This window comes from Vidua macroura, chromosome 8, assembly GCF_024509145.1.
Source record: "Vidua macroura isolate BioBank_ID:100142 chromosome 8, ASM2450914v1, whole genome shotgun sequence".
In the NCBI taxonomy this organism is placed as follows: Eukaryota; Metazoa; Chordata; class Aves; order Passeriformes; family Viduidae; genus Vidua; species Vidua macroura.
In genome coordinates this window covers 19735245-19760491 of record NC_071578.1, presented here as the reverse complement: position 1 = coordinate 19760491, position 25247 = coordinate 19735245, and the positions used below count along the sequence as shown (strand labels likewise).

Sequence of the window (25247 nt, the reverse complement as noted above, 5' to 3'; positions counted from 1 at the left end):
CATCCCTGGAACTGTTCAAAAAAAACATGTAGATGTGATATTGAAGGACATGGTTTAGTGGTACACATAGCAGTGTTAGGTTAGTAGCTGGACTCCATCTTGAAGATCTTTTCCAGCCATAATAATTCTATGATTTCCACCCCCTTAGCACAGTTATTGCATAGTCTGAAGACTTCCCCACAGATAACAAAGTACCTGCAAATGCAAACCTTCATGTGCTCTGTAGTTTGCCAGAATTGAGAAACTTTAGAAGTAAAAATACCACATCTACAAGAGAGCAAGAGTCAGCATCAGCACACAGTTGTCAACAAGGCTAGATGAATGTTTCCTCATTTCTGAATTCATACTAAACTAATAAAAATTAAAATAAGTTTCAGCATGTGATGTCTAGGGGTGTCATAGTCCCATGATGCCCTAAACAAACCACAGCCAACAGCTGTGCTAGAGGCAACAGCACAGCCAGCACAGGGCCAATGTGCAGCCTCTGGAGAAGAATTTGCCCTGACTGCGTCCTCTACGCCTGTACCATGCCTCACTAGCTCAGGATTCAGCAATTTGGAAGCTGAAGCTGAGTCATTTTAGCATCAGGCCTAGTTTTGACACTGCTGTTAGAAGTACGGGGGAGTGCATGTGAAGAGAAGTACTTTCCAGAGGAAGACACCCAGACCCGAACAATTTCAAATACAATCATGAACTTTCTCTGCTAAGTGCTGTAAGAATTAAGGGCTGCCTTAATCAGTAAAAATTCAAACTTAACTCAGAGCAGAGGCTATGCTTCTCCATGGGAGAGATCTGCTGTCACAAACATTTTAAGTTACTCATGCTGCAACCAAATCATACAGCAGATTTTTTTTTTACCAGTCAAGAAGAAAGTTTTCACAGTTTCACCCAAAAAAAAGGAACTATGTACACCTGGGGCTATCTTCAGGGGAAACATCAGAACATTTGCATTTAAGGCCATTCACAGAACTTGTATAGAATCACACAATAGAAGAGGTCACAGAGTCATTTTTTCCCCACACAGAAGTAGGATCTGATACATTAATCCAAATACTTTGGCCATGAAAGCAGCCCATCTTAAATAGGTTCTTCCTTCACAAGAATCACAGTGACAGCAGATGGCTCACCTTTGCAACTACTCTGATGTGCACAAACCAAAAATTTGTCATGGTATGCAGGTGACAGCCACATCAGCTATGACTGCCATGACAGTAACGAAGTCCATAAATTCTGAATCTCTGTGTACCAAACATTCTGGAACACATTACAGCAGACTCCACAGCAAATGAGTTTAATTTTATCACATTTTTTTCTCTCAGTCAAGTATTTTCTAGATACGCTGAAATCAGTTTGAGATCAATGTATGCTTATTAAAGTGAGAAAACAAAACAAGCTGAATTTTTTTTTTTTTTGTTATGTAGAAACAGCAATAAAAATCCAAAGCACAAACTCCCTTTCAAAACACCACCTACATAAAGCCAAAGCACAGTTTGTTTCGGCACATGCTAACTTGCAGCACAGATGGAGAAGGACTTTAGATCCAGCTGTGGGAAGTCAGACTCCAGAGCCTTTATGCACACAACACTACACTGCCTCACTTATGCCATGGAATAGAGATGCCATGGAATAGAGATGCAACTGCAGGATTCCAGTCTTGCTGAGGCTGACAAAGAACACTATAACCCTACCTATGGCAATGTCATAAAAATACCCAGACCAGCAGCACTGCCCAGAGTTATAAAAGTTTCCACCTTTATTTCAACAGAAACTATGAGAAAGGAATTCTACACACTTTCTAGAGTTTAGGAAAGTTTGGAATCAATTAAAACTCAGTACATTGGGCTTATGTAGTCTCCAGCTCTTAATACTTCTGTGCTAGTAAGTCCTCTGCACTAGTTAAAAGGGGATCACTTTCAGACTGGTTGGGTTATTTTTAAGGCCATCTTTAATCTCTGCCTTTTCATCATTGGTAATAAAGTGATCTGTTGCCAGTATGGTTACATCTTTGATACTAGGCCCAGTGCTAAATAATACATATTAGACTTCATTTTGGTTCTGGTATGACAGAAACAAGTCTGAAGAAAAAGATAATTCTTTTCCTTAAAATAAATACAATTTCCCATTGATTTGGGTCAATAAACTGCAGAGTACAATATATACAGGCAAAATTTTAAATATAGAAAGTTTTCATTTTCAATTTGCTTCAAAAGCAGGCATCCAACACAATCTCAAATTCAGAAGTTCTCTGTGAGTTGTTGGTAATTTCTCCTGAATTAGGGACCAACTAACCAGGCATAGAAAAATTTGCTTGCATAACTTTCTTGTTTACAAGGGTTAGACAATTTGCTTTAGTTTGCTCTTTAAGTAAAGCACATTATCAGTATAAAAATAAGAATAAACAGTACCAGGTATCTCCCTCCTCCAACCAGAAAGCACAGCTCCTAGCTATGGTCTTACCTTCTGAAATAGCCTTCTCAACAGCTGCAAGGTAAGCATCAGGCTCATCATCATTTGTGAGTTCTTGCCACTGAGACCAGTCCTTGAAAAAAGTCAAATAATCATCACAGTCCGTAACACCACAAAACAGCTTGACTACTTTGCACGGGGGCCATAAAGCTTCCTGAAGGCTCTGCAGGATGTGAGGAATGTAAAAACTCCGCACCAGCTCAGCAGAAAGCAAAAGGATGATACTCCGACTTCTGCTGAACAGGTCCAGCTCCTGGTGGGAGATGGCAGAGTCGTCTTCCAGCTGGTAGCTGAGAATCCGATGCTTTCGAACTTGCCAAGTGAAGAGGAAGAGGTTCTGGAGGTACTGACACCATTCCGTGGCGTCACTTGCATACACAATCAGCACATCATATTCTCCAGGGGCTCCTGTACAGGTGCAAGACAATCACAAGAAAAAGGATTAAATTCAAACCATGAAATCACCCACAGCTTTGGAACAAAAAAACCCAGCACTGTCTCTAATTCCTGTCAGAAACTACAAAGCATTTCAAAAGAACACTAGTTCTATCCAAAGTGAGGTGTTCACAGCCACAAAGAAATTCTAAGGGTGAATGAACTCCTACTTGCATCAACTCCACTAAATTTCAGTCATTTTTTCATTCTTAAAAATGAAAAAAAATTAAAATGTTCTTCCTATAAAGGAGAACATTTCCTATGTAGTTTCAAGTGAAACAAACTACACAGAGATTTACAGATTTAAAGCATTCTGATAAGGAAAGAAAAAAGCCACAAAAACCAGACCTTCAAAACAAACTAGCTTGAAAAGAGGAGCTCACTCTCACATGAAAAGTTAAAATCATTTTAGGCAACCATATGGTCTCCACAACACAACTGCAGATCATTACATGCCCAAATGGAACAGGCACCAAACAGTACACCTAAAATAACAAATGAGGTCACAGAACGCTTACAGGAAGTCACTATGGCCCCCGTGGTGTTAGGTATTTGCTCTCATTGCAGCAGAAAGCAAGCTGCCTGAAAAGTATACATGCAACTAAGGGAACATCAGCCTCAGTGCTTGCACCACAGCCACTCTGTCACTCAGGCTTCAGACATTCCACAAGGCTGTGTTAGAGCCCTTCCTGAAAACTGTCATTGAAAGCTTTCCCAACAATTTCTGGAATGACAAACACTCTCTTCAGAGGGAAAGAACTAATACAATAGTGGTGGCCAGAAGACAGCCCAAAATATGGTCACCAAAGTTGACTTCTTCCATAATTCTCTAGAGACAGCTTCTACCTACAGACTCATGCGTTTCAGTGCTCTGGCACAAAAGCACTTAAAAATGTTAACAGCTTGCTAAGAGTAGATTGCAAATTGAACCAGTGTGACATGATGCAGTGCTCTCCCACGAATCTCAAGGAAGCTTTTAAGTCTAAATTTCATTTTTCTATTTACCTGTGAAGAAGTTTACTCAAAATTGAGGTTTACAGCTCAGGTCCACGGTAAATTTCAGAGCTGAGAATTTAAAATCTTGTTAACAAATTGTCTTCTAATTCCAGTTTGACTCGTTAGAAATGTCAGCATTTTCAACCCATCTCCATCATGATGCAAGCAAAGGCAATTTTTTCCAATTAAAGCAGAGAACAGTGCCTAAAATTTGGCAGCCAAAAAGAGGATCTGCAGAGTGAATTTACCAGAACTGAAGATGACAGTTTTGCAATCACCTTAGAAAAATTCAACCAAAATTGCACAGCCTGCAAAGACTTGATTCTATCACCTTCCCCAGAAACTTCATTACAAAATTAAGGCAGAAACAATGTCTAGGTTGAGGGACCCCAGCCCTGAACTATACAAATTTTAAACAGTAGTTCAGCAGAAGTGATACAATTGAGAACAGAGATGTGCTCAGGGCTCGACCAATAGTGTTACAGTTAGCTGCATAAATAAGGACATTTCTGGCAGTGAAAGAATGATGCCCTAGCTATGGAGAACATGGACAGTGCAGTGCTGACATATTCACTAGGACAGCTGCATGTTTGTGAATGAATACAGCTCCTGAACCACAGATGGAGGCTTGTAGGAGACAGCATTCCCAAAGGAGAGGATCCAGTAAATTCTGAGCCCTCGGGACTCAAAACCTTGGGACCTTTAACCTATGAGTGCAGAACTGCTGTGAAAAAAGACAGCTTTCACACCAGTGAGCACACCACTATTGCCAAAATATCACTGATGGTGGCTGAACACCACCTGGCAAAGACAACAGAATTACACGAGCAAAAATATGAAAACCAAGCAGAATTCAAGTTTTATTCTAGAAAGGGAGATGTACCACAGACTTCTGCTTCCACTGCCCTGGGTTGATTTACACGCAGTACAGTGGGAAAGGACAGCACAACTGTCTGCTGAGAATGGAGCCCACGCATTGCACCATGGCCAGCTGAGCCTGACTTCAACAGATGGGGAGACCACAAAATGACTCTGAGGTGTGCCCAAAGCTCTTAAAGTCCTACCCAGCCCTACCTCCAGTCTCTGGAAAAATTAGTAGTGGCACTTTAACATTCTATAAAATGGAACAACTAATCCTGTCATTCACTTTTAGGAAGCACACAGCTTCTACAACTATACTTGTGAGTCTTTCTCCAGGCTTTCAATGAAAATAAGCAGCTGTGCTCGGAGACAGGGTGGAAAAGCCATTGACTTTAAACGTGCCTTGCACTGCAGGGGCACTAAGTATCCAAGAATCCCTCCCTTCTCTGCTATGTAGATAAAGGATGCAAACTGGACAGACTCACTGCAAATTCCCTGTCAGAGCAGTGCAACCTTTGCATCCAGTAGGAAGGAACTTCCTCTGATGTTTAGGAAAGGTATTGATTTCTGAGCTAGCACTGCTCTACGAGAACACCATTCCCCTTAACAGAGCTGTACCAGCTCTCCTCAGGCCTTCTTCCCTCAGCTCCTTTTACAAGTATACAATAAACTGAGGAACAATGCTCCTAAAACGTGAACTGAGAAATAAAATTACTGACTCCGCTTGTAGAGCCAAAATAACACTCCACATTCATAAGCAAAAATACTGGAAGTGGGTCTTGCAGAGCAAAATAAGCTGAAGTCAGCATTGGGACTGTTTAAAAAAAACCCCAAAAATCTAGAAATAACCTCAATTGCAACATTCTCCTTTAAAAGAAGAATGACACAGGACTCTCCTTCCTGGATCATGCTATTATTTGTCTAACCAAATGGCTGCCTTTGCAGCACTAACTACTGCCCAGTCCTCAGGGAACAGTGTAAAAACAATAGAGAACATCTCAGGGAGGTTTTTCACAATTCTTCAAACATCAAAAAATCTCACAGAGCACAGTTCAAAACATAATGTATACTCTGCCTATTGTAGGCATATAGGGAAATCCTTTGATGAACACCAAACATTTTATTTCCTTAAACCCTGGCCTTAGATAGATGGTTTGACAATGCTTTTTACAGGCTGGTTTTGGAAAAGTCTTCAGTTAGAGGAAGGAATATATGAATACTACATACAATAGCAAGATGAAGAAAAATAGGTGGCTGGTGCAAGTCTGTCTTTCACACTCTCAAGTGTGATCTAGTTTAAATTTTAACAATACTTTGCTACTGGATTCGTAAGCTTAGAATATTAAAAATACTTTTGCCTCTGTGTACAAAATGCCAGCACTATTAAAAATACTGCAGAGCATGTTAATTTGCTTCATAGAAAATCATAAAGGTGCAGTTCTGTTGCAGTTTGCAATGATAAACCATAACCTTTGGAATGCTTTCCAGCTGTAACTGCCTCTCCAGTGTTTAGTGGCACATTTTACTACACAGCAACGATAACAGACTGATGAGATTACAAGCCAGTACCATAGAAATGCCTAAAATCCATAATTGAAGTGTAAGCCCCACAAATTAAACAGCACAAATGACATGCAAAGCTTCCCCTAGCTCACAAACTGCCCATAGACTGGAAGAGGATGAAACAATTCAGTAAAAATCACATAGGCTCATGGCAAGCATATAAAAGTATGCATGACCATGTCATGTCTTCACAGTCTCTCTCTGAGAAGCAAACAAATCAGGCACATCTCCAAACTATGTCTGCAAGTAGTGAGGTGATAATCTTTAGGCTCAGCCCAAACATGCGATAGTGGTTTATGGCCATATCATAAGGTTCTGATTTCCACTGAAATAGCTGAACAATACTGTGGGAAGCTGGCATATTGGCTCTGGGTAGGACTACATCTTACATTATCGACCGGCATATCTATCATTTCATTCCATAAGCCAAAAGTTTTGACCCTTTTTCAATTTCTAGATCATAAAGTTTTCCATTGTACTTGTGGGCCCCATAAAGAATATTCAGGGCTTGTAGCAACACACAACTTTTCTATGCCATCTTTCACATACCTCTCTCTCATAAGCAGATCATGACTTCTCATTGTCCACAGACCAGGTAAAAAAATCAGACTAATTCCTTCACTCCAACTCAGAGGATCATATGCACAATTTATCTTCATCTGCTACAAGAAAATCCATCTCCAATTCTGACTACATAAGAAAGGCATTATATAACCTGTTCCAGTGTGTTTTGTGATTCATGTGTATGGAGGATACAGAAATAATGCTGTCCAAAATAACAATCCTTGATAGATGGGAATTTACTCTCCATTAAAGATAATTGTCTATAGTATAAAGGAAATGCAAGAATTTCCTTAATCTTAATAAGAAATCTTAATAATCAAAGAATCTTAATAATCAAATTCTTATAAGAGAGAGCACTTCCAGGAAGTCACAGAAACTGCTGGTGGGCCATTAAGAGAAGTCCTCAGCACCTTCCACATTTCAGTATGTGAAGTGTGTGTATTTAAGTGATGTATGATGAAATAAATGCATTCTCTGCATACATGGAATGCACAGTAATAGTGATCACATGAGACTTCTTACCTCGACTGGAATAGAAAATCTTTAAATAAAATGCTGCAAACAAGCAAGAGGAAATAGCAGAATCAAAGCAGATAAAGTTTCTGCAAACCAAACTTCACAGAGAGGAACAAGAGATTTGCATTACGATACATTAATCTAAAGTTGTTCTCTTTTTAAGGGTCTCTGTGAAATCACCTTCTGTTTATAAGGAGAAAAGTAGTTTTGCCCACAAATCTCCTGAGACCTCCGTTTAGTTTATTTTTACCTGACAAGGAGATACGCGTCAATGAAACACAAATGTTACTTCACACCCTGAGAATGGCACGTTTTTTTCCTTTTTTAGATAAAACCCATACGTTTCCCTGCAAAGAGAGGAACTTGCAAATTGGTCATTAGCAAGACTTACACAATACAGGCTAAACTCCCCTTGAGTTTGCAGCTCTTATTCTAGGTAGTTTTACCCGCACACACGTCAGCTAAAACACTTTCAATTACGGCAAACTAGCTCAGCTTGTGATCCTGTGCCATTGTGGCAAGGGGCACCAAGGGGCACCAAGTCATACCCCCAAAAGGAAGTGGTGCTGAAGAATTAAAGCCGTATTTAGGAAAAATTGACTTCTCTATAAAACATCACAGAAAAACATGTAAGTAGTAAAGGCGGACAGAGGCAAATTATTCTACGGAACACCTTCCCTCAAGACTCGCTGACCTGCCAAGCCGAAGTGCACTTAAGATGCAGGAAAGCTCTGCCAGCAGCTGTCCTGAACTCTAGACAAGTGAAGCAAGGCGAGCTAGAAAGCGCTGCAGCCGGCTACGAGCAAAGGAGCCACCGTCGCTCTGAAGAGCGGCAGGGTTCCCTGAAGCCGGAGAGCGGACCCCCCTTCCCCTTTCCCCAGCAGCGGAGCGCCAGGGGCGCGCAGAGCCGCGCAGCGGCACCGCCCCACGGGGGCAGCGGGCAGGGCTCCGCTACGCTCCGCTTGCCGGCACCTTGCCGCGGGGCAGCCGCGGAGAGCCGCGGCCCGCCGGAGCACAGCGGGGCCGCCGCGCAGCACGACCGGGCGGTGAAGCCCCGCCGCTTCCCCGCGGCTCCCGGGACGACAGCCGCGGCACCTACCGGGGGCCGCCATGGTCCGGGGCTGGCGGGCAAGGGGCCGCTCCCCTTCCCTCACATCGGCGGCGCAGCAAGGCGGTGGATCGCCCCGCGGCCGCTCCCTCGCCCCCGGCACGGCACAGGACACGGCACCGGGCTCCTCCCGGCCCCGCCTCCCGCCCGCGGCGCCCCCTGCAGAGCCGGGCACGGGGCTGCCCCTGCCCGGCCGCGCGTCGCCTGTCCGGTACTCGGCGGGACTCTTCCCCAAGGAGGGAAACTGCCTTTTCCAGCTGGCTCCTATCACACATTCCGTAGGTGGCCGAGGAAACAGCGCTACAGCGAGGAAAAGTTGTGTTACAGTAATACAGCGGTCCCAAGAAACCGGGAGCAACAGCTGAGGAAAAGAACAAGCAATACCTGCTTTATACTCATCCCTAACTTCGGTTTATGAGCAAGGAAAACTCCTAGGGAGAAGCCAAGTTGCTCCCTACAGAATGAAGTAGCTCGATGTTCTGTGTTTTCATCTAGAAGATGCTGCCTTCCAAATGAAATTTACCAGTTTCTGTAAGACTATGCTCATGTTTGAGTACAGAGACAATAAGCAGCAAAGGACACCGTTGTTGTTCAGAGAGTAGGACTCAACTTACTAATTTTGTCACTGAAGACAAAGCAACAGATTCTGCCTAAATTATTCAGCCTATTCCTTTGCAAACTTTGAAAAACCACTTGTAACCACTGAGATCTTTCATTGATGCACTTCAGCACAGCAAAAGCAGATCCTTATAATCTGGCTTCCCAGTCGAGGCAGTCATTCAACATTCTTGTATACAGCTTAACATCACCACTAATGTTAGAACAGAGGTGGTTACAAGCAGAAAGGAACCAACTATTTTCCACTAATCAACTCTATCTCAGAAGTTAGTCAAACTCTCTTGTTACCTCCAAATCTTTCTTTACTCAAAACCTACTTTAAGCTTAAAAACTGTGTGCCACTGCCTGTCTTCCAAAACCAAGGTATTTGTTCTCCTCAATAGGGAAGTACTAGGACAAAAAGCACTTCCTGATGATAAAGCTTTATGGGTAATTCCAGGTATACGAAGGAGAAACCATAACTTTCCCTTCTGAATCATCCCAAAAGTATACACTAGAATAAAGAACACACAGACACTGGAGAAGAATCCCAACTTGAGATTTATGTGAAAGACAAAAGTTAACTAATTGGAAACAAGAATCTTTAAGCAAATTATTTTACTATTATGCAATAGCAAGTACATATTAAGAACTATTTAAACAGATGGATGACTTTATGACTGTTCCACATTATTTTCCTTGTTAAGCTGTGTATCTTCTAACTTCCAGTATAAAAAGTTAAAAACAAAATTATCTTTCTGATGTTAGATGAGAATTTCAACATGCTCTTATGAAATGAGCTTTTAAATTCTCTCTCTTTAAAGCCTTGCAGTAACACAGAGAGGGTTAGCAGAGTCAGCTTCCAGGGAACCCACAGCGCTTCTCCATGTCTGTCAGTGTCACTTAGTATACTCTGCATTTTATTTAATCAATGCAAAGCCCACAGGAAACCTCTTTAGCATTTAAACTTCCCAAGTCACTGAAGTGAAATTAATGTGCCTCCACAAAGGAGCTTAAGTAAAATAACTGCTAGTGTGTGGTTTCAGCAACCTCCAACTAAAAACTCAGATAGCAAACCGAGGCAAAAGCCCCTTCACACCCTATCACAGTAGGAAGGCCTAACAAACACAAATCTCCTAAAGAAATAATTAAAGGAAAAAAAATAAGAGAGAAGAAATAGAGGGACCATTTCATCCTACCTTGCCCAAAATTGACTGTACAAATCCTTCCTCACTTCAGTTCACTGCAGCATACAAACACAGCTGCATTTGCAGCATTATTCTCAATGGTCTGTCTTATCCCTGTCCTAAGAAAAGGACTAGATTGCTCTTTCTGGAGCCAATGCTTTTTTTGCTAGGGACTTACAAGCAATAACAAGGAAAGGATTGAGTACATGTTTGAATACTAATGCTATCTGTCTTCACTTTTTCTTGGTCACGAAAAGAGTGGCAAGGCCAGAGACCTCTCATGGAAATGTTCTCCTCTGAGATGAGCTGGGAAATGAGAGGCTGGAGAGCAGTGCTGCAGAAACAGACCTGGAGTTCCTGGGCAATGGCAAGTTGAACATGAGCCAGCAGTGCCCTGGCAGCCAGGAAAGCCAAGCCTGTCCTGGGGGGCATCAGGGACAGCATGGCCAGCCGGGCAAGGGAGGGGATTGTCCTGCTCTGCTCTGCCCTGGAGTGGCCTCACCTCGAGTGCTGGGGGCAGTTTAGTCACTGTGATATTAAAAAGATCCCATGCATAGCTCTCCCTGCAGCCTTAACAAAAGCAACATGGCTGCCTAGGGGAGGACTGAAAAGACTTATGAGGAGTAGGTGAGGAATTCACAAGCAGTAACAAATCTGTTGAATTTGCTTGCCTTATAGATCCCAGGATCTCCCACTACTGTCTTGGGGAATACAAGGACAAAATGGCTTTCTCTGACAGGTCATCTGGACACCTGCAGGCACAACACAGGGGAGCACACCTAGAAAGCCACACACCTTTGAAGAGAAGCAGCTACACAGCATAGGGAACAGACCTGACTGGCAAAGGCCAGGCAGGAGAGGGAGATACTTATTAACCAGAGGAGAAGCAAAGTGAGCCAGTGAAGCAAACACAGTCAGTAATTTCCCTGGCTCCTCACAGCCAGGGAAATTCACACAGTTACTTCACACAGCAGGGCTTAAAGTAACAACAGTTTACCAGCAAAAGCTGCATCTTTTCCTTTCCAATGTAGGCAAAAGTACAAAAGTTTGCTGAGCTTTGCAGATGAAGCTTGCAGCTATAGCTGTAGAGGGGAAACTACAAAAACTAAGAAATATTAGTTCCTGTAAACAGTTTCCTTTCTGCAACACAGCCTCATGTTATTCCATACATAAATGGGGCAGGGCATCTCAAAATCAAGTAAACATATCTAATCAAGTCTCAGCACAACACCCATTTTCTGCTACACAGGCTACAGCATCTGTACAAAATGACATCTTACAGCACAAAATACCACAAGAGCTGACTTCTACTTCCCCATGAGTGCAAACATGGAGCCTTCCAGAAACACTAGCAACAGGCACGCTTTGCTGAGAACAGAGCCCATCCAATTGTGTGTGTTCATTAGGCACCAAGGTACAGAACAGCCACACAGCACAGAACAGCAATATTTGGAAATAGTTAAGTGCAGAGGGCTAAGTAAGGGAAATATAAAAAGCAAAACACTGCCTGCCTACCTACCACTGTTTTTTTGACCCCGGCAGCCCTAAATCTAGACTTTAAGCACAGGACTCTCTTCTTCCTTGGCCCTCAGCAAGCTTTATAGTACAATCTATTGAAGAAAATCAAGAAAAGTGACATCCTTCACAAAGGCAGGAATAGAGAGCTACATCCAGCAGAACAAATCCGCAGTATTACAGGAAAAAATTTTCCTGAAAAAGTAACTAAAGCCACTTCAATATACAACAGGTGAATGAAATCTTATCCTCATCAGGGTTGTGAGTACACTAACACACTAAGCTTGTCCTGCTCAGCCTTTTAATATGTAATATATGTCATAAAATAATTCGTGCTAAATGAAATTAAAAACCACAGCATTTTGTGTACTAAAACCAGTGTCGGGCAGCAAGCAAGCTAAGTGATAGAAATTCAAAACGCCAGGAAACACTGTCTCCAGAAATGTATATCCCAAGGGATTTCTCTCGTCTGACTAGACCCCAGCAGGAGGCATTCTGATAGGCATCATCAGAAGCTTATCCGGAATTTTTCACCTGACAGGATTTCAGCAATCTTCCACCAGTTCCAGGAAAACACGATAATATGCTAAAGAAGACTCTATTCCAAAGCCCAAGAGATTGTATAAAAATGGACCCCTTAGAACTGACCCTCAGAGACCCTCGGGGACTTTGGTGTGATAGAGACCAAGTCTTAAGTCTCCCCAACACTGATCACCTGGCTCAGAGTCAAATCGCTTGTGGTTATTATTTTTTCTTTTTTTTTTTTTCCAAATTTATACTTTGATCATTTAATAAATTTCTTTAATTATTAAATCGGAGCATTAATTTATAACAGCCTCATCTGGGGCTTCTACATCTACTTTTTTCCATAGGTCCAGAAGCTCCATTTAAGGTCAGGTCCGGGTCTTCAGCACTTACTTGAGCTATACCTGTTTCATACCCTATCTCCCACCTTGAAGCCCTTCAAGCCTATATTCCAGATAGCCTTGTCTCAAATTCCTTTTCTGTCTCTCACAGGTTGCCGCTTTAAGATCACGGTGTTACTTTTACCAACTCCCTTTGTTCCCGTACGGATTTAGTAGGAGCATTCAGCACGCTCCTGTGTGGGCTCCGCTGCCTCAGAGGCTGAGCGTGCCGGTGAGCGCCGCCGGCGGCACCGAGCTCTCTGCCGGCCGCGCTGCTGAGCGCTCTGCCAGCACTGAGGCTGCCCACAGCTCCCCGCCCGCTCTCCTCCCTAGAGCAACCCAACTCCTGCTCTGCACCCTTCCCCCAGCATTCGCCTTTCAGTGATTTAAAACGGATTACAAGTAGGAGTAAACTGGCGAGGCTTAAGCGGACTTAAGTCTTCCCGCTTCCAGAGCCGAGCGGGCACTCCCGGGTTCCCATCCCCTCACGCCGGGGGTGCCGCCACCGCGCCCCGAAGCGGCGCCGCCCGGGCAATGCGGCAGCGGTAGGGGGGGGGCCGCGGCGGCGCGCGCACGCACGCAGGCGCGTACGCACGCACGGACGCACGCAAGCGTTGGCGCGTGCGCGCGCGGCACGTGTCGGCGTGGGCATCATGGCGGAGCGGCGCGCGGTGCCCAGCGACCTGTTCCCCCTCGTGCTCGCGTTCCTGCGCGAGAGCGGCTGCCAGGGCGCCGCGCGCGCCTTCGCCAGGGAGGCGGCGGCGGTGGCGGTGAGCGGGACGGGACGGGACGGGACGGGACGGGACGGGCGGGGGATCACCGACTGACCGACCGACCGACTGACCGACTGACTCTGGCCTCTCTCGCTTTAGAAGGAGCAGGACCCCAACGCGGCCTCCCTCCTGGACATCTTCACCTACTGGCTGCGGTAAGTCCCCTCGGGCTGCGGGTGCCCCCCCGCCCGGGCCGCGCCCCGCAGAGCCTCGCTCAACCCTTCTGCCCGCAGGTCTCCAGCGGCCAAGAAGAGAAAGCTGGTCCCGAACGGCGGCCAGGCGAAGAGGAAGCCGTCCGCCAGCAGCAGTGACAGCTCCAGCGAAGAGGATGAGAAGCCCCCGGCCAAGAAGCCTGGTAGGTTTGTGCGCGGCCCTAGTGCGCACCGGGATTGGGTTTGCCATTGGCTTCTCACGTGCATTTAGAGCTCAACTGCAGTAGCTCTTTTAAGGTCTTTCAGCAGCTATCAGGGATTAGGTTTGTACTGACTGATCTCGGTTTTGGCAGGTCTTTTGCCCATGACGTGGAAGATAGGTTCATTTTAGTTAAGGCTGATCTCTGTATCTTGTTAAAATGTAGGCACAGCAGTTTGTGTCCCATGAAAGGTTTTAGCCATTCCAGAGAAGTGGCAGGCATCCCTACTCACCTGCTGCTTGTGTGAGGTTGCTACCCTTTTTTCTTTAGAGCTCGTGTACTAGTGCAACCAAAAAACACATCCCTGTGCTGCACTTTGCTATGTGGTGAGCTAGATTTTTCTGTTTCATCTGAAACTGTTCTTGTATCTTTCGTTGATCGCTGTACACAAGATTGTGTGTGTCTAGCAGTAGGTTTGCAGGAGGGAAAGAATAAATGAGGAGAGGGAGAGACACAGAAAGAGAAAATGTCTTCAACTTGAGCCATCCTAAAGCTGAATTTGAATTTAGATCTCATTTTTATTTGATAAGGAAATGTTGTAAATATAACATATGACAAAACTCTTTTTTTTGCTCCACATTATTGAAAAGCAATCAGTAAGCAGGAAGTAGATTTGGCCAAAACACATTTGGGTGTCCAGAACCTTAACACAACATTGCAGTGGTTCTCTTTGCAAGCACCAGTTGGTACTTGCTCAGCAGGTTTCTTTAAGCTGAAAGGTATGCAGACCCAGCTAATATTATGTCTTTCTTTTTGGGATGTCCTCTTTGGTGATAGAAGTCTGCACTTAAATTTGTGTGTGACAAAGATAAAGTCTGGCATGGTTTGATCTTTTTGCTTACCCATTTTAGAGCAGTCTGCCATACACTGCTCAGGAAACAAAGTCAGTGTTACGAACTTCAGTCATGGTTTAGTGACCTTAATATATCCTTTTGCCCTAACACCCACTAGTGCAAGATAAAGGTACTTGAAAACTGTGAATTAACTTGTCATCAATGTATGCTGTCCCTTTTTTGCAGCTAAAGCATCAGCTGTGCCCAAAGCAAAAGCAGTTCCTGCAGCCAAGATGGCAGAGAGCAGCAGTGAGGACTCCAGTGATGATTCAGACTCGGAGGAGGAGAAGAAGCCAGCAAAGGTTGGCTTTTCTTTCCAGCATCTTTAATGATGAATACTAGCAGATTTAACCAACAGAATTGCGTGGGATATTGGGCTCACTTGTCCTGAACTATGAAGTGCCCATGCTGGTGCAGATACAATGCAAAAAGACATTTCTGTAGTGCAATTTGGACTGGTCCCAAGAAATGTTAATTTTTTGTCCTGCACCCACTTTGTTTTATATCCAAGTCTGGCCCTTGCTTTTATCCTAAGACTGCCAGGGCTTACTTCCTTTGCAAAGAAAGATTTGGTACTATAAGTTTGATCTTTATATATATGTGTGTGTGTGTGTGTGTTTATGTAAAAAGAGAGTCTTCTCTTTGCTTTTTCTTGCTGCAGTCATGGTCTTGAAGTGGAGGCAAGGAAGAATGATGTCAGGGGAGGAAGAGTGATAACATTGTACACTAGAGGAGACCAGCTAGAGTTGCCCAGTCAGTATTTTCAGTCTTCAAGCTAGTGGGATCTGTAGAGAAGAGAACAGTGCCAGCCTCAGAGCTGCCCCATTTTGAGGAGGCAAAGCTGAAGATTGATGTGCATTTCTGGGGGATTTTCTAGAGCAAAGCTGTTTTCCCACGATTTTCGGACCCTGACCATTAAGTAGAGTGGTGTTTTCAAATCTAAATGGTAACTTCTGTGAAAGACAGCTGTTTCTACACTCTGTGAATGTGTCCATCTTATTAGCCTTATTTTCTTTTCATGACTTTGAGGCTTAATCAGTTTTTCCTGCTGTTGTTTAGAAAGGTGTAAAACCTGTGGTGAAGCCAGCTGGAGCCAAAATCCAGCCTCAGAAGAAAGCAGAGAGTTCCAGTTCTGACTCAAGCAGCTCAGATGAAGAAGCACCAAAGAAGCAACCACCAAAAGCAGCAACACCTAAATTAGGTACTTGTTATTGTGTATCATAAGTGCAAAATCAGAAAAGCAGGGGAGGAGTGCTGGGGCTGTACCTACATGCAAAGACATATGTATTAACATAGCAGTCTGAAAATCTGCTTTCACTGCCATTTGCACTCCAGTCTAGTCTCTTCTGACACAGAGGTGTAGAACTTAATGCAAATAAAACATCTGGTCTTGAGCACCACATTGTTTGAATAACTGTTTATGTTTTGCTTTTACCATTGTCTTCCCCTCAAAAAGCAGGGAAGATCTTTACTAAACCTTTAGTTTTGGAACTTTCCATGAGCTACAAGACAGTTTCCAGAAAACTTTCTCTAAGGTTGCAGTAGGATAAGCTAACAGTTTTGCAGTACTACTGCAAAAAGCAGTACTACTTAATCAGCTGTGTAGGCTTCTGTGGTTCTTTTCTCTCTAAGATACTCACTGCTTGATGTAATTATCCCTCATGTTTTGCATGTTTTGCAATGTCCCTTTTTACTTTTCTCAAAAGGAAGTAAAGCTGCCCAGGCAGCCACCAAAGTTGTCAATGGAAAAGCAGCAAGCAGTAGCAGCAGCAGTGAAGATTCTGATGAGGAAAAAGCTGCACCAAAAAAGGTAAATTAGACTATGAAAAACTTAATGAACAGTGTAGAAGTCTAGTAACACTGGGTGTTATCTTGCAGGCACAGACTACACAGATGCTGTGCTGGACATAACTCTTACACCTGCTTCTCCTTCATATGGTGGGATTATGTGTTCTAGCATCTCTCCATGTACTGCTTTCTTCCCTAATATCTCCTTACTACTTTCTCTGCTCCTTCCTTTACAGGAAAACACCTTATTGTGTCATAACTATATTGTGTCTCCATTATATAAAGTCGCTTTGGCCTGACTCTTTCATGTTTAGCTGTTACTTTGAGTTTTCCACTAGCGAGCGTTTAAAAATGTTTCCTGCAACACAAAAATAATCATAGTTGTTTTTAATCATGTGGCAGTTGCTAAATTTCAGTCAGTTCTCTGCCCTTTTGTCCAGAGGAGCTCATCATTAGGGGTTATGGAGTAGAAAACAATAGCAGAGGAACTGGAAAGATAATGATACTCATGTGGTTCTTAAAATTTGCATTTGAGAATCTTGTTTAATCTTTTTCCCTTTGTCTTGAGAATGTGCTCTTAAGTGAGGTGTGGAATTAAACAAGATCTACATCCAGTTGTCCCCACAAGATTTCTGCAATTTCCTTTTTTAATATGTATTTCTTTTGATAAGGCTGTTCCCAAGAAATCACCTCTGCCAAAATCTGCAGCCACTCAAGCATGTCCAGGGAAAACCAAACGTGCCAAGAAAAGTTCCAGTAGTGAGGACTCATCTGACAGCTCAGATGATGAAAAGCCACCTGCAAAACAAAAGCCAAAATCTGGTATGTAAAAAATACTAAATAGGGTTTTTTTTTTGTGAAGTATCCAGGACCATTCAGTTGCAGTCCAGTTGATGGGCTCAGTGGGCCTCTGTTCAGTGTGATATAATGTCTTTAGGCTTCCAGTAGAGAGCTGGTCTGAGTAGTGAGTCAATCATCTAAGGTCAGTCTGACTCTCTAACCAGAGGATTTGAGAAGGCAATAAATGAAAACAATGAAAAATTGACATATCTGATTTTTTTTTCTGTAAGTTTGCTGATAAGCTCCTGTTCTTTTGAAAGTGCAGAGAAAACTTTTGCAGAGATGGTTGGGTCAGCTGAACCCCAAGAGGAGAGTTAAACTCAGTAGAAACAAGGAGGTAGCAGGGGGGTGGGTATAATCTTTCAAATTATAAGCTAGTTTTGGATTGTAGCTACAGAAGGGGGATAAATGGAAGGGAATAGCAGAAGTGCTTTATTCTAACTACAACACCTTGTGCTGCTCCCATTATCATGCAGACATCTGAATGCTGTGTTTCTCTTCATAGGTCCATACAGTGCTGTACCACCTCCTCAAGGAACACAGACAAAGAAGGGCCTTGCTAAGGCTCCTGCAAAAAAGGCTGAGAGCAGTGACTCTTCAGACAGTAGTGATGAGGCAGAGCAGGTGCCCTCAAAGGCAGAAGCAGGTATGTTGTGAGGAGGAGGGGCTGCAGGGGAAGTACTACATTGTGCCAACAAGGTTTTTGCAAGGTCTTGGCTTCCTTGAAAAAGCCATTTGTCTTTGCTCTATGTTGCTATTTGCTCTTCTGGAAGCTTCTGAATAATTTGAAGGCATCCCAAACAACACTCTGTACAACTGGTGGATCTGAACTGTGCTCAGGTTGCATTTGTACATGCTGATTTGAAAAGTCATTGGGATCTAGTTTAGTGGGAATAAGCCAAGTTCTTGCATGGCTTCCAGTAGGCTGGCTGAGTGGCTGGTATACTGAGAATGGAGCTTTTTCACATCTGCTAAGGTTTGGATCTAGGGACAAAGGTTTGGTGTGGATGTGGCCTATTAATTTTAAACTTGCTTTTGCAGGCAAAGCAGTAGTAGCTAAAACAATCCCTGCCCCCCAGAAGAAAGCTGTGACTAGCAAGAAGGCTGAATCCAGTTCTGACAGTGACTCAGGTAATTCAAGAAATCAAGTTCTGATTCTTTTGTGTTAATGTTTTCTACTGGCCAAATTGCTCCATAGTGGTGTATCCAAGAACCTCAGTGTTTGAGCTTAAAAGCTTCAGTGTCTCCATGACTAGCAAGATATGAAATTGAAAACCAGCAGCCTGCTATTCAAGGTGGAGTGTGACCATGAGACAAGACCATTGGCAAGTGTAGAAAAGTCTCCATACTGCTGGATGGAAAGGGCAGGGAATTGTGAATCAGGTTTCTCACAGACTTTTAATGGTTAAACTGTTCTTGAGTGTCTGTGTCTTGAGATTTTTAGGGTTTGTTATTCCATTGTGTTTGGAGAGTTTCTGAAATAAAAATGTAATCACCATATGAAGTTCAAAATAGACTTAGAAGATGCCTCCCTTCTTCTAATGTGACCCTAGAAATGGGAGCAGTGTACTTTGTGTCTTGTGTTGCTAAAGTGTTCAGAAATACTGGAACAGATCAGGTTTAGTATTCCAGATCCATGTAACACCAACAAAAGTGTTTTTGTACTCAAGAGTCTCCATTTTCAAACTGCTGCTATCTCATCTGATAGGGCAGCAATTAGCTAAAATGAGATACTGTGGTGTTGCTGCCTCACTTTGTATGCTTTGTCAACTTTATTTCTTAATTTTTAATTCTTTTTTTTTTGATCCTTACCACATAGATTATTTTTTCAATGTTTCTTCTCCCCAGGTCTGATGATAGTGGTACTTTCTCTAAAGTTCCTTATTTAGTTCCTCTTCTTCTATATTATTCCCCAAATATTTACTTCCTTGTGCATGCATTAGTGAACAACTTAAACTGTTTCCACTTTCTCCCAACAAAGATGTGTGGAAAAATGAATGCTGTGCCTTGACTGTTCAAGTGTACATCAGATGCTTGCCAGTTACCTAGTGGCTCAGCCTTGAGCCACAAGCCATTTTGCTTTTCACTTACCCATAAATTACATACATGTTACCACTAAAGTAACTTGCACATGAAGCCTATTAACTTGAAGAATGTTTTTTTGGTTTTTTTAGATTCTAGCTCTGAAGATGATAAAAAGAAGGTAGGGAATAAGCTCCCTGCTAAACAACCTGCGATAAAGAATACTTCCAAACCAGCAAAAGTAGTTGTCAAGCCTGGACAAGCAAAGAAAGACTCCAGTTCTTCCTCAGACAGCTCAGGTATTGGGGTGGGAGAGAAGGAGAATTTCTACATGCATGTTGTTCTTGTTCTGGCCTTTCTGTTTCTGGCCAGGGTCTGAGGGTGCGGTTGGACAGGAATACCCATTGCAATGTTGTTTCAAGCAGATGATGAAGCATTCTGTGTATCAGCTGAATCTGAATGTTAGCCTTGTGTTAAAGAAATGGGACTAAGCCTTGATTGCTTTTTTTCTTTCCGTTCTAGATTCTGATAGTTCTGACAAGAAGGCAGCTCCTGTGAAGCCCACAACTAAAGCAGCAACCTCTGCAGCAAAGAAGCCGCCAGCTGCCACAAAGAAAGCACAAAGTAGCTCTGATTCAGATAGCAGCTCCAGCAGTTCTGAGGATGAGAAGAAGAAAGGCCCTCCAGCTAAACCAGCTGGCAAAGTGGCTAAGCCACTGTCCAAACCTTCTACTCCAGCTCCCAAAGCAGACACATCTGACTCTGATAGCTCAAGCAGCGAAGAAGAAGAAAAACCAGCAGGGAAACTGGCCACCAAATCTACAGGGGCAGCAAAAGCAGCTGTGGGGAAGAAGGCAGCTGCTTCTAGTAGTAGCAGCAGTTCATCAGACAGTTCCAGTGAAGAGGATGGAAAGCCCAAAAAGGCAGTGAAGGGGGTGCAGAATGGTTCTAAAGCCACTGCCTCCACAGAGAAAGCAAAAGCATCTGCAGTAGCTGCAAACAACATGAAGTCTAAGCCAGCTGGTGGCAGCAGTAATAGCAGTGAAAGCAGCTCAGAAGAAGAGACTGGAAAAGTCAATGGAGGTATTACCAGCAGTGTGGGAAGTGGGTCTGTCAAGCAGTGTTACTGACTAAGAATGAATGGAAGACTTTCTGAAACAATACTCATTCTAATCTCTGTGTGTTATTAGATTGTGCCATTTGGTGCAGTGGTAAGAGGGAAGGGCTAGTTTTGAATTTGGTGGGATCTTTTTTGTCTGCATTGCATAGCTGCTGGCAGTGAAATTTGTGGTAATTTCTGTGTAGTTGTTGCCAGTTGCCATCTGTGCATGAACAAGATTTAATGACAGCAAAGCAGACTGCTGGAGGACCTTGTCTGTGTGCAGTGGGACACCACAGTTGATGCCCCAGTGCACAATCTCAGTCTTTAATTCTCCAGGAGGAAAACAACTAGTGATGCACTAGTGATGTGTCTAAGTGCATATGGTATGAATCCAAAATCTGGCAAATTTTGGCTAACAGAACTGTCTCAAGTATGCAAAATCATTCATATAGAGCTACCCTATTGCATAAAATTTTATCCATTAGGATAGGATGGGGAGGTCCTTGCTGACTCAGAATTTATTAGTGTCTAGTACAGCAGTCTGTTTTCTGGGTGAAGTAATGCAGGCACCAGTTCTCACACCTGTGTCAACATTGGGTTTGCTTTCTGGGGAACAGAAGCCATTACTTTTCCCAACACTGCCTTTAAACTTCTGCTGCTATGCATCTGACAGGCAAAGTCGGGAAGAAACAGAAGAGGGAAGATGTTCAGGAGCCAGAAACACCACACAGTAAAAAAGCAAAGATGAAAGCCAAAACACCACACACAGTTCCCAAGGTGAAACGGGTGAGTGAGAGTGGACTGTGGCAACTGACTGAAGAGGCATCTCTGCATTCTGAAAAAGTAGGCTGGTTTGGGATTTTTCTGGGTGGCTGGGCCCACAGGATTATTTGTATTTTTGCTGTCTCCTTAAGCACTCTAACCTTGTCTGGATAACCCTAGGGAGTGCACGTAAGAACATACTATTATTCTTGCGAAAGCTGATTGGATATACTTGCACAGGAGCACTCCTGATCTGAAGCAGAGAAAGAATGATGAATCTGAGAAACACTTAAAGATTGGGTGATGTGAACAGGGTTCTGTATTTGCAGGGCAAGGAAGGATGTTGTTACTAAAGAAACATTGTGTGTACGTGATTACTGTATCTCATCTTCTTTTCCAACAGCCCTCCTCTCCATTCCGCCGCGTAAGGGAAGAAGAGATTGAGGTGGATGCCCGTGTGGCTGATAACTCATTTGAAGCAAAGGTAGGGCTAGGTGGTGCCAGAGAGGTAACAGTTGGTCTCGGAAAGTGCCTCGGTGTGCTTCTGGGGAGCGGTTTTGGTGAGACCTTCTTCCACCAGGAGGCGCATGGGAGAGTGGTATCGCTCCTGTGCGAACGTGCTGGGGTTTGATGGGTACGGTGAAGTGCAAAGCATTGCCCTCGCTCTCTTGGGTACTGACTTGAATTTCTTTTTCCCCTCTCTATCCCTCACAGAAAGGAGCAGCTGGTGACTGGGGTGAGAAAGCTAACAACATCCTGAAATACACTAAAGGCAAATCTTTCCGTCATGAGAAAACAAAGAAAAAGCGAGGCAGCTACCGTGGGGGCACTATATCGACCCAAGTCAATTCCGTCAAGTTTGAAAGTGACTGAGAATATTGGAGTTCAGAAACCATCTGCTCACCAGATCCCCTTGGATGGGCATATGGACATTATGGGTGTCAAGCCTGCCTGGAATGCTACCTCCCCATGCCCCTTGTGGGGCAGGCAGCTCCAGTATAGGGAGGGATGTGGGAGAATGGTCAAATGTTTCCCCGTTTTATTTCTAATTTTTAGTCTCCTAATTTGAAACCATCCTTAAGCTGGTGTTATTGGCACCACTAGGGTGACCGCCAAGACTTATATTTTCTACAGTCTTATTTTAAAAGGCTGGAAGTGATTCTTACTTTTGGTTTCCTGCCCATCTAGTAGAAGAAAGAGAAATTGTTGTCCTGTATTTTAACCTCCCATTTCTTTTTCAGCCAGTTTAACTCTCATACCTTTAAAAAGGCAAGTATTGTCACTTGTCTCTGACTAGTTGCTGTAAGAACAACTGATTTGAGCACTCTGGCTGTAATCCCCAACCCCACCTGACATTTCAAGTTTACCGTAGTAGTGTGACATGGGTTCCTTTTCTGTTCTGTTTTGTGGTTTCACCTTGCAATAAATACCTACTTTTCCTCTTCCTTGCACTCCTTTGGAGGCCACTAACCAGAGTACTTGGAGAAGCAGTCTCTAAATCCGGTGTAGTAGTTGAGTAACAGTATTGAGTGGAGTTGCAAGGTGGGGGCTATTGTCAGAAAGACCGAGGTCTATAGTACTGCTGTGGCACTCTTAATGACACTTCCATTAGTGTAGCTGGGGAGTGAAATTGGGCAGAAACTTGACTGCATGGGGGTTGCGAAGCTTCACTTGATGGGAAGGGAAAAGGAGACTGAGATTAAGGCCTCAGCAAAAGGCAGAGGTGGATAACCACTGTTACTGTTTCAGAGGCTCTGGCTGCAGTGTGGCATTACTCTTTGTTCTGTCTGAACGTAAAATGTGCCAGCTTACATTTACTGCCAGCAGTGTGAGCTGCAGCTTGTTAGGAGTCAAGGTGAATGTATCATTAATGCCTTAAATTTCTGAGTTGAATCACTTGGTCTTTGAGTTGTTTTCCATCTGTTAAATCCTTCTTGAGAAGTAAAATGCCTAGGCACTAGGCATTAGGGCAAACCCTGGTGCTGTAAGGTTTGAAGTACCAGCTACAAGCGTATGATCAGTATGGGGAGCCACAAAGAAGTTGGGAAACTTGCAGCCTAAACTCAGATTTCATGAGCAATTGACAGTATAATGGTGTGCTGAGGGGTGGGTTTGCATTCACTCAGTTGTGTGACTGCTTCCATACTTAGGTGCAGCTTGCATCTGGTAGAAAATATTCACTCAAATACTTTGCCCTCTGTTAGGTGGGTTAAATTAACTAGTTTGAGGAGCAGTGGGTTGAGCCCACAGCCAGTATGAGTTGAATAGGGGTAGTGCATGTTGGAAATCGGAGTAGTGGGCTGTGAGATATGGGTACCCCACATGATGAAACTGCCAGCCACTGAGAGGTAGTGCAGGGCCCGATTTCCATGTTTCTAATCCCTCCCCAAAGGGTGCCAGTGAGAAGAGCCTTGTTACAGGAAGCTGTGTTTGTGTGTGAAGCAGTGTCACCTAATTGAGGGTTGGGATGAGACTTGCTGAGCCACCCCCATGTACATGAATGGCAACTTTTTCCAGTGAGCATTTTTCAGGACCTCCCCCCCAGCTTGCACAATCACTGGGGCCTGGATTGAAGTGCAGAAGGGCCCAGGAGACCACAGTTATTATAAGAAATAAAGGTTAGAGGCCAAAGGAAGGTGAGAAGAGTATTTTCTGCGTGGGGATTTGAACATCATCTTGTCATTTGCTCTCTTTTTTCTGTTTATCAGGAACTTACATTTGAAACTGTTTAAAATACTTCTACGCTTTGAGGTTTTTAAAAAAGTATAAAATGTGAGAATTTAATGTGTCAGAAAATAAAGATGCTACCTTTGTAGTCTGAGTGGATCTGGTAGTTAAAGATATGGGATAGTAGGTGGGAAAAGGGAGGGTACCAGTGCTTGGGGGTAACAGCACTGTCTCTACATCTGTCTACAACTACTTCTTGTCATCTTACTTAAATGATTGTGGACATGTAACAGAGCTTCAGAAGTAAAAGGTGGCCTTTGCAGCTGGCTACTGAGTGACTGAGAAATTTGGGTAAGATGCTAGAAGCTTATATCAAAAACCAAAGCTGTACAAGTCCCTTTTCATCAGAATACCTTGTCAGGTCTTCTCAAATATTGCTGCCAAATTAGCTGTATTGTAGTTGGCCCTATAAGCACTAGCATATAGTAGGAAGAAAGAATAGGCATAACTGAAAAACCCTGTATAGATCTAGTTAAAATAACTGATTTGTGTCCCCTTAGATTTCTTCCTCTATGTGTGCAAGGAAAAGAAACCCTGCCTTTAGGTAGGGCCATGTGGAGATCTTGAGTGCTGTAATGCTCAATTTTACCCTTTGCACTACGGTTCTCTGGAAAGGGTGGGATGATGCACCACACACATTGGGCTCTCTGTTGCTCTGTAACTAACACTCTGCCACAGCCTTCCACCTTGAATGTGATGCTGTAGGAGAAGATATAATGCTGTCTGAAGTTTCAGCATAGGATGCAAGGAATCTCATTAGCCTTGCTGGAGATCAGCACCTGACTGAGCAAGTGCAACAAGTGTTGGGGAGGGAAATGCTTTGTGAGACTCTCAAAGTGACATGCTTGACACTCCTGGGAAAAATTGGTCCTTTCACAAGATTTTGCAGCTTTAGCCTACATCTCTGCTCTTCTGCTGTCCTGGTGTAGAGGCCTGGTTTCCTTGTGCAACAGTGGTGCACTTACAGCTGTTATTAGTGCTGGAACTGGACCAACAGGACATCCCCGTCTGGTGTGTGCTGGAGCAGTGTCCCTCACATCCCAATTCCCTTGTGCACCGCCCTTTCCCTTTTGCTGTCCTGAATACCGTCTTCCGATTGCCCTCCTCTCAAGGGGGTTCTGGCCCTGGGGCTGTCCGGGCAGCGGTCACTGGAGAGATGCCCTGACGGCGATCAGACACACCGGCCCGGCCGGAGGCACGAGCTGCAGCGGACGGGCGCTGCCCCGCTGCCCGTCGAGCTGCCGGGGCAGCTGGTGCGGCTCTCTGTGCCCACCG

The 25247-nt window shown here is 43.9% G+C and overlaps 2 protein-coding genes across 2 annotated transcripts in view; one reads left to right on the top strand and one right to left on the bottom strand.

The window, feature by feature from the left end:
- The window catches only part of PIK3AP1 (phosphoinositide-3-kinase adaptor protein 1), a 40968-nt gene extending 27603 nt beyond the window's left edge, over positions 1 to 13365 (bottom strand). Inside the window, exons 1-3 of the mRNA XM_053983219.1 lie at positions 13203 to 13365; positions 8501 to 8809; positions 2458 to 2874 (exon numbers count right to left, since the gene is read on the bottom strand). Coding sequence (XP_053839194.1) covers positions 2458 to 2874; positions 8501 to 8809; positions 13203 to 13365 — 889 coding nt within the window. The remainder of the gene's footprint in view (positions 1 to 2457; positions 2875 to 8500; positions 8810 to 13202) is intronic.
- On the top strand, positions 13346 to 24060 carry NOLC1 (nucleolar and coiled-body phosphoprotein 1). The gene is made up of 14 exons (XM_053984434.1): positions 13346 to 13483; positions 13586 to 13641; positions 13720 to 13841; positions 14918 to 15033; positions 15791 to 15932; positions 16438 to 16541; positions 17191 to 17341; positions 17865 to 18005; positions 18401 to 18490; positions 19534 to 19680; positions 19904 to 20464; positions 21157 to 21269; positions 21649 to 21729; positions 21960 to 24060. The coding sequence occupies exons 1-14, from the start codon at positions 13367 to 13369 to the stop codon at positions 22116 to 22118; spliced, it is 2100 nt and encodes a 699-aa protein (XP_053840409.1). The 5' UTR covers positions 13346 to 13366; the 3' UTR covers positions 22119 to 24060.
- The last annotated feature ends 1187 nt before the right edge of the window (positions 24061 to 25247 follow it).